This window comes from Seriola lalandi, unplaced genomic scaffold (genome assembly GCF_002814215.2).
Source record: "Seriola lalandi dorsalis isolate HSWRI2012SDOR001 ecotype SW California unplaced genomic scaffold, Sedor1 jcf7180002054569, whole genome shotgun sequence".
Taxonomy (NCBI): domain Eukaryota; kingdom Metazoa; phylum Chordata; class Actinopteri; order Carangiformes; family Carangidae; genus Seriola; species Seriola lalandi.
The window spans coordinates 816,007-825,000 of record NW_019525122.1 but is presented as its reverse complement, the minus strand read 5'-3'; the positions used below and the strand labels follow the sequence as shown (position 1 = coordinate 825,000).

General features: G+C 38.8%; 1 protein-coding gene across 1 annotated transcript; it reads right to left on the bottom strand.

Annotated features, from left to right (window-relative positions):
• Window positions 1-295: 295 nt before the first annotated feature.
• Window positions 296-7,647, bottom strand: p2rx3a (purinergic receptor P2X, ligand-gated ion channel, 3a). The gene is made up of 12 exons (XM_023416710.2): window positions 7,254-7,647; window positions 4,995-5,130; window positions 4,621-4,692; window positions 3,979-4,048; window positions 3,600-3,696; window positions 3,423-3,500; window positions 3,094-3,235; window positions 2,544-2,680; window positions 2,359-2,452; window positions 1,489-1,554; window positions 1,314-1,391; window positions 296-1,157 (listed from the first exon to the last, which is right to left on the bottom strand). Exons 1-12 carry the CDS (start codon window positions 7,385-7,387, stop codon window positions 1,029-1,031), a joined length of 1,233 nt encoding a protein of 410 aa, XP_023272478.1. The 5' UTR covers window positions 7,388-7,647; the 3' UTR covers window positions 296-1,028.
• Between the last annotated feature and the right edge of the window lie 1,347 nt (window positions 7,648-8,994).

Genomic DNA, 8,994 nt, shown 5'->3' with positions numbered 1-8,994 from the left:
TATGTGCTTGTGTCTGAGCAAAACAGGCAGAAAGAGAACTAAATAAATGTTCGCAACAGAGCCGTGAGAGCAAACCAGAGAATAAGAGAATCATAATCTAATTTTAGATTTTCCATATAAAAAAGTGGACTTGCATTAGTCAATTAGTCTGTACAGTAACATCTCCTACCATGCATCATCACCCAGAAGTGGACTAATAATGGCCCATTTGTAAACCACAAGCAGCACACACATTTATCCCACTGCCACCACCACCTCCATATAGCACACAGACACACAGACACACATTATCAGCTGTGTTTTTACACCATTAAGAGCCTTCAGTGCTTTTATTTGTGCAGGAAGAAGACGAGAAGCTAGTCAGTGGGCACATGATGACAAATAGAAATACAAAAAAAAATGCAAATAGTTTTATTCTCAGCAGTGGTTTTTCTTAATTACATATTGATTTTCATATTGTTTTTAGATTTCTGGCTCATCTGAGCAAAGATAACTGGAAATTAGATGAGATTTATTCAGTTTAATAATAATTTGCTTCATTAGCATTAACAGGAGGTTACAGTTTATTGTAGTAAAATGCTGTACAATGAAATAGATTATAATAAAATACCATTTTTATTACTGTGTGTTTCCCTCTGAGTTTAATGACTGTAGTTTTAACAAAGCTTCATTCGCCATTCACTGAATTTCACCATAAATCTTTCTTGGGGGGAACTTTGCTTCAGTGTTGCTAACCAAAAGGCTCCAGTGTGCCAGTCACTGTCATGGGCTACAAGGCCAAAGTTCTTTTCTTCTGACTCCCACTTTGAGCTGTGAAATTGTGAAGCTGGCAGCAAGGTTGTCCATATTTATTCAATTCCATAAACTTGCCAAACTAAAACTTACAGCAGGATCCTGACATCCAGAAAAGGCATAATGAATCTCTTGGGAGGCGATAAGGTAAAGGGACAGAGGGAGAAAGAGAAATGTCCATCTCTTCAGATTATTGTTGTTGTTGTTGTTGTTGTTGTTGTTGTTGTTGTTGTCAGTCAGATAGGTTGGTCAGAAGTAGCGAGGGAAAGGGCCCCAGAGTCATATGAGCTCTTGATACCTGGCCTGAGTGACAGCTGGCTCCCTGGGCTCTGAGTGAGGGGTGCTTCTATCTGAGCCTCTGACACCTGGAAGGACAAAACAGTGAAGAAAAGCTGCGATGAAGCGTCTACAGAAAAGCTCACCAGGACTCAGTGTCTTGGTCAAAGTCCCCCTGCTGTCAATGTCTCTCCTTACGAGTAGTCAAAAAACATGCAACTGCATTATAAAAAAAAATGCATTACCTCTTCAAATTTCTTGGCTTTGTACTGCTCTGCCCCTTTCAAGAAGTTCAGTAAGATAACGTCACAGAGAACCGTACCCTGCCGACGCAGATAAAAAAAAAAAAGAGTAATGAACACTGACAGCAACAAGAAAAATACATTTTTATTATCTTTAGCATGATGAGAAGTTCCCCACCAGTCCAATAGAGGTGAAGGCAGCTACCAAGTTGATCAGTGTTGGGATAGTATCAAACTTTCCTGCCTGGAAGAGACAGGCAGGAGGAGATGGAGTCAGTTTTCAGTTTTATAGCAGTGTTCTGCACAACTTGCTTGTAAAAGAGCGGATACATGATGATTTCAATATACTAAACATTTACAGTCATGGATGGAGATTATTAAATGAATCATTCAACATTGTGGGGAATATGCTATATGAATCTACTGTATACATGAACAAATGTGGCGAACCCAAAGGCTCCCAAAAAGTCTTTTCGGTTTACAGAATGCAGTTGTGCATGTACAGGAAATGTCGAGGGCAGCGAGTCTGTACGAGAGCTGATAGCAGCAGCAGCCTAGCCGAGTCATGTTGATGTTGGAACGGTTTGTGTGGTTTTATGGTAATGAACGGCGAAGAAATGCAGCCACGGAGAGCACCAACACCAAAACATCTATGTTACACAATAGTGAGGTTTTTTTTACACTAATTGGGTTTGTAAGTAGTTTGGTAACATAGAAGCCAAGTAGGCTTGAAAAGGCCTACGTTTTTATAACTGTCAGACTTTGGAGTATACAACGAGGGGAAGCATGAAGTCTTGCCTATGACATCACGGTTAGGGAGGGGCCAGAGGATTTGGCTACAGCAGACTGACGTAGCTATATTTGAGCTGTTCTCATACACATTATGGATTTTGTTGGGAAAATCACCTGCATCAACATCATATGCCAACAAAACTGTATCAGATTATGTGGACGAAAAAATTGGGTGTAGTTTCTCTTTAAACTTACACAAACACACACATGTGTACGCACGCAAATTCCCTGGTCGCCACAATTACACACAACTCACATTGCCCGTGACCATAACATCAAAACGGATTGCATAAGCTTTGTGAAGTGTCCGAAATTCAGTCCCGTTCTCTGTCTTGAAATATTTGGCAAATCTGCATTCAAAGAGAAGGAAAAAAAATGATTAAAGAATAAAAAAGGAATAATGAGTAAGTGGACGCCAAGAGGAAAAATCAGCCCCCCTACCTGAAGTTGTATCCTTTAGAGACAGCATTCTTGGCAAACGGTGCATCCAGCCGCGTGAAAGAGTACTGAGGCACACAATTCTTAATGTCCAGGTCCAAGTTACAAATCCATTGAATGTTTATTCCTATTTCTCCACCCTAAGAGAGAAGGATTAGGAAAAGATAGACCCACCTTGAGGCTCTGTATCTTTAGCCATTAGCCAGCTTCTTGTAATGATCAGAGTTAAGAAACCAGAAAATGGCGTACCTAAAAATAATCGAATTGGAATGAGTTTAATTTGTGGAGACATTTTCAGTTTTGAATGCTGGTGTGACATGAGGTGAAACAAGCGAGGGCATGGTGAGGAAGCGGTCTGTGTTTATACTGTCATGGGTATAATGTGACCTGAAACTCTTTTGACAGTCCAAAATCTTCCTTCTTTTTCCATGCATGACAACAAAACTGCACTGATGTTGAAGTAAACTCTGGCAAATGTCACCATGAGTACAAGGAGTGAATAAAATTTTGAGGAGAAAGAAGAGGAAGGAGGAGATAAAAAAACAGATAAGACCTTGTGTGCCAGGTTTTCCACAGTCTGCCCGGTGTATCTCAGCACGTCCCCCACCCGAAAGATGGGGCAGAAGGGGTTCGTCTCCGGATGGTAGGTACACCTCTTGATCTGTGACGCATTCATTGAGGAGGGAAAGTTCCCTCTGAGAGACAAACATTTTACGTTTCATGTTCAAGATTACAAAAAAACTTTGTAGCTCTTAAAGAAGCATGTGTGACTATTAAATTATCCACACATTTGTTGCATTCATCAAATTACCATGAAGTTTCTGCTGCTTAAATGGATGTGTGTAATATGTATGTGTGTATTCATGCACGTGTGTGTCCTACCTGGTGACATTGAAGAGTGGAAAGCGAATACTGTTTTTGATGAAAATGGTGAAGTTTTTCACATTCAGCATCGGTTTGCTGAGGAGGAAGTTGACAGAGAAGGAGGGGAGAGGATGAGGGAGAGGATCTGTCTGGTGCATAAGTGTGTCTGTATGTTTGTGAGTGTGTAAATCTTACACTGTCACTTTGTCGTTCTCAGCTGGACACCATCCTTCAATCTCACATTGACCCTTGGTTTGATTGAAGGACTTCAGGCAAACACCTGTTATTACTCCTGGTGTGTGGGAGAGAGAAAGAGATATGGTGCGTTGAATTAGAATTTCTCAGGAAAGTTAAAGAGAGACACTGCAGAGTCAAGTGATCCCTGTAGGTTTGTCACTGTGAGTGACTCCTTTCACGTCACATTGTTCTCACATTGCCATTTTATACAGTGTTAATGTAAACTGTGGGTTATAGCCACTTTAAGGAGCTATTTGTAAGTTTTGCCATTCCTCTATAGCCAACTTTAGCATTGACAGCTGTTTACTTACCAGTCTGCTCCTTAAATTAGACTCACCATTGGCAAGGACGGAACCAAAATGCTTGTGGCATTCTTCATCTGTCTCACAACTGAACATCTCTATATTCTGACAGAAACACATGCACACACACAGACACAGACAGAGAGAGAGACAGAGAGAGACAGAGAGAAACTTAAAATGTGAATAGACTAGTGCAGTGATCATTGATTTTTTGCATAAATGATTTCAATGTGCAAGTAAGCAAGTAACTGAGAACGATGTGACCATGTTTTTGTTGCGCAGCCTTCCTTGAATTGCTTCTCTTTTTTATTTTATACTGAAGGAGGTAGTTCGCTGTAACGTCTGTCTTTATAAAATGAAATAAATGGTTGCATCAGAGTTATGAGTGTAGAGCTTTCCCATTACTTCTTTGTTACCTGCCTGGAAGCCAGCACCTCGCTAGAATTGGTTGGTGTTTCAACTCAGTTCTTCATCGTTAGACAAGTAACATCAGGTACAAAAAATAAGACACGATAAATACAGTTGAATAAAATAAACATTTATAACAGAGAGAGAAAGTGTCAGGAGAGCTCTGACTGAAGGTTTGCAGTTGCACTCTGGTTCAGAAGGTTTTCAAATGTAATTGGTAAATCCACTGAAACTGCAACCAAAAACAAGTGATTTAAATGTGTCCTCACCTCTGCACATTTTCCTTGGAACTGATTTTCAGTGATGATGATTTTGGTCATGATGCAGAACACACCTGCACCCTGTAACACAACACAACATTTATGGTATACTTTAGGTTTATGTAATGCTGTGCAAAGGTCAATGTGTGCCTCACGTAGCACGCAGAACAATGGATCAACGATGAACTTGTCCATCAAAAAAAAAAAACTGGCATAACCTCTCATTCAACCTTGAAGAGGTTATGTGCGTCGACTGACTGCTAGAGTTCCTCAGACAAAGTTAAACCATTTGACATTGCAGGAAGCAGAGGTTGCTCTTCAGGTCAAAGGTGATGCTTATGTTTGTGTGGACATTGCGACCATGCGTTATCAGGGTCACACACCTGTTGCGGGAAGACGTAGTCGGCCACATCCAGCACACGGTTGTTATGGTAACCAAAGCCTTTTACTTTGGTCATCACAGAGGACTCGACGCCGGTGTCATTCACCTGATAAGCTTTCTTGTAGATGAAGACCCAGCTGTAGGACACAGGACACAATTTAATGGCAGAGTTCATTTCTCGACACTATTAACTGGAGGACTGAAAGTGCTCACTCATGTTTCAAGTACAAGTAAAGCTGTCATTTTCTCTCATTCTCTGGCACAAAATGTGTTTTTTACAAAAGAGAGAAAATCTGCTGCTTCCGTTGTACTTTCCTGGTATCTGCAAAATATGTTTCCCATAATACTTACAATGTTTTGATTTAACTTCCAGTTTAAAATTACACTTTGAATTTATGTAATTTTGTTCAAAATCAAGTCAAATTTGTGCTGAGCAGTAGGTGGCAGAATAGAAGATATTCAGTCTGGACAAAAAAGGAAAAATCTATTGTGTGAAACTCAGTCATGCAACAGTACTGTTTTATTTCCTTATTTTGTTATTTGGTTGACAAATAAGGAAGCTCCAGTTTGCGCCACCCATGTATAACCATGACATTGAAGTAATAGAGTTAAGAATATAATTTTCCAAAAAATAAATACCCATCAATCTTTGAAACACTGAATCTTCAAAGACTCTTCTGACCATCTGGATGAAAAATGCCTGTTTTCCCTGCTGCGACTCATTTCTGACGGAGCCAGAAATGACCTACAGTATGTCCTCGCTGTTTTTGTACAACACAAGAAAAATATTAACCCGTCCCTTTGTTTGAAAATATAAAATAACAGAAAGTAACAGCAATCTGTCACTATCACTAAAAGTGGTAAACTTGTAATGAACAAGTTCAATTGTGTTTGTTTCACAGTGTACAAACGGAACATGGAAATGTGTCATTTCCAGCTACCATCTTTGTTTTGTTTAGAAATAGAAAAAACGTTTTCATCTTGCAGCAGATGGGATGTTTATTGCATCCAGATGGTTGAAAAGAACAGCAGTAAGTGTTGATAAACATCCCTCTTCACATATTTTATTTATTTCATTTTATTCTTTATTTTCTTTCTTTTTTTCTTTTTGAAAATCTGATGTGTAACTCTGAGAAATAAATGAAGTGGTAATATATATATATCAAAGGGAGAAACTGGGACTAAAAGTAAGTCTGGTCTGATCACCACAGTACTAAAAGCATAAAGCAAGATTACAAAAAGGTACTAGAAAAGATTTCATCACCTCAAAAATATTTTGAATTTTTCCTTTGGCCTACAAGTCTAAGATGTAAATTGATTGATTGTACGTCCCGTTTCACTTTGGTTATGTACCTCCTTTGCTCAGTTTACTTTCATCACATATTTTGTGCATCATTGAAGTTACTGATTACCTTTTCTCAGGTTCTGTACTTCTGCAGGTATTTATACTTCAAGTATGTTTATTTTACACTACTGTACACTACTACATTTTAGAAAGAAATGTCATACTTTTTACTCCATTGCACTTATTTTGTAAAATATGATGCATCATTAGCTAGATTAAAGTAGCCAAATAAATGGGTTAATATTAGCTCACTCTCAACCAGGTGCAACAATAAAATGCTGCTTACATGTTAATGCATCAGTAATAATCTAAAATAATTTAATGACTGACAAGGAACATTCTGCTGCACAGTGAATACTTTTACTTTTGTTACTTTAATCAAATTTTGCTGATAATATGTTCTTTCTTTTACTTGTGAATGCAGGACTTTTAGTTGCAGTGGAGTATTTTTACATTGTGGAATTGCTACTTTTGATTTTACTACAAAGGAAGTGAGTACTACTTTTACTTTTGTTCTGTAATGTGATATTTTAATAAAAGGGATGTTCTGCAGGTGAGGCGCAGTTTTACTTCACTTTTACATTTCCTCTAAAATGAAAGGGGTTCGGTGGGGGTGGGGGGGGGGGCGGACACATTTGAACACTGAACACAAGTGATATCGAGCCATTTGGAAAGCAAAATGAAGAGTTTTCACTAAACTGTTAAAACTGTTGACAGCGTGCTCTGTGGATTAACCGGAGTAACAGTGACATTGTTTCTGAAAATGCAAATTTGAATTTGTCAGATTTAATTTTTCTAAGCACCACCAATAAAATTCCCATCACCTCCACAGTATTGTGGCATTGCGGCAGGTTTCTCAGAGGGGGATATCAAATAAAAAATAACAAGAAAAAAAACAACAAACACACTACTGACCCGACAAAACATGTGATGATGAGCAGCTGCACGATCCGGTTGATGATGCCCACAGACCAGCTCTTGACCACCACAGACTTGGTGGTCTCGTAGGTGAAGAAGTCAGTGATGCAGGCCCATATCAAGGAGCCCATGGCTGATGGCAGTGCGAGTCAAAAGGCGACAACTCGGGTCTTCCTGAGTCAGAGAGAAAAAAATGCCAACTCCCGTCCAACCACCAACAGGTGCCTTTTGTTGAGTGTCGTGGTAAATCTGTTTGAATGTCAAGAAGCTGACTCCTGATTCTAAATGTGGTCCTAATCTTCACGCTGCTCCTGTCATTCAGTCCCTGTTGTGACCTGTGTTCATCTGCTTCATTTCATATTTGTCAGTTAATCCTCACTGTCCTCCTCTCTTCTCCTTCACTGTCTTGGCTTCATTGGTTTATGACACAAACAGGACCTCCCCTTCCTCTATTCAAATGAGCGAGGAAAATGTGAAAGTGTCTCTTCTGTCCCTCCCTCTTTCTCCTTCCTCCTTCACCACAAATCCCCATCTCCCACACCTCTTTTCTCTCTCCATCTTTGGCTTATTCCAGTTATGTACAGTAGTGTTGAAAACACACAAACACACAAACAACCAGCACACTCACACAGTTGTTCTCGGGCAACGATCAATATCCCCTCCAGTCATTTTCATTTGCACCAGACACATTTCAGACATCCTTTCAGTGCATTTTTGAGACTTATTGGATGCTTTTATCTAAAGCAAGCTACACTATCACCACTTCATTCATGTTTGAGTGTTAGTGAGTGAATCAACAGGAATCTAACTCCCAAACCTGCCCATTTTGCTACAGGCCCATAAAGGACACAAGATCTAAAGCTGTTTAATAGCAGCAGGTTACAAAATAAAAGTACCTGAGGTTGTGCTCCGTAACAAACATGACTATAAATATGCTAGGATTTTTTTTTATCTCGTATTCCAAGTCTGATGCTTCCTAAATAAGTATACTGCTATACTACTGCTTCAGCTGGGTCCTTTCTGTCTAAGTCTCCATCTATGATTAAGCAGTTTAATGGTTCATAATTATTATTATTAGGTTGTGTTTTTTTTTTGTCATCAGTTACAGTCATGAGAAAAATCCATCTTTGCTTTTTTTCAGAGGCATTTTTTATTTGCCCAGTTCATCCATCAGTTTCAAAGCACATCTGTATTAAAAAAAAAAAAAGATATATACGTCTGATTTCTATGATTTCTTAGTCTCACGGGTAAATTCTCTGCGATCAGTGAATCTATAGTGAAGCTTTTGCTCTACCAGAAGGCTGGGGTGGACGATATGAATGTAAGACGATAGAAATTTGTTTACATGCAGAGATTTTGACCATTTTTACCATTTACAGTAAGTCCCTTTAAGATGCTATGTATTATATCACTGTACATTTCTCTTCCTTTATGGCAATATTGGGTTTTTTAATGATTTCTTTCATCAATGCGATGAAGTATTTATATTATATTGTAAGGTATTTAATTTGCTGTATTAGTCAAAACCTTCCTGTGTGGTTATTTATCCATTAACAGTTTCCCAATTGATTTCCAAAACAAATTTAGACTATTAGAAGGTAAATATTGATATTGATATAGAAATCATACTGCGATATAGGATTTTATCCATATAGCTCACTCCTGCTGGAAGGTCGGCACATACAGTACATACAATTTGGTGTAAAAACTCCAGTTGGGTTGCGTCCATTATTAACTT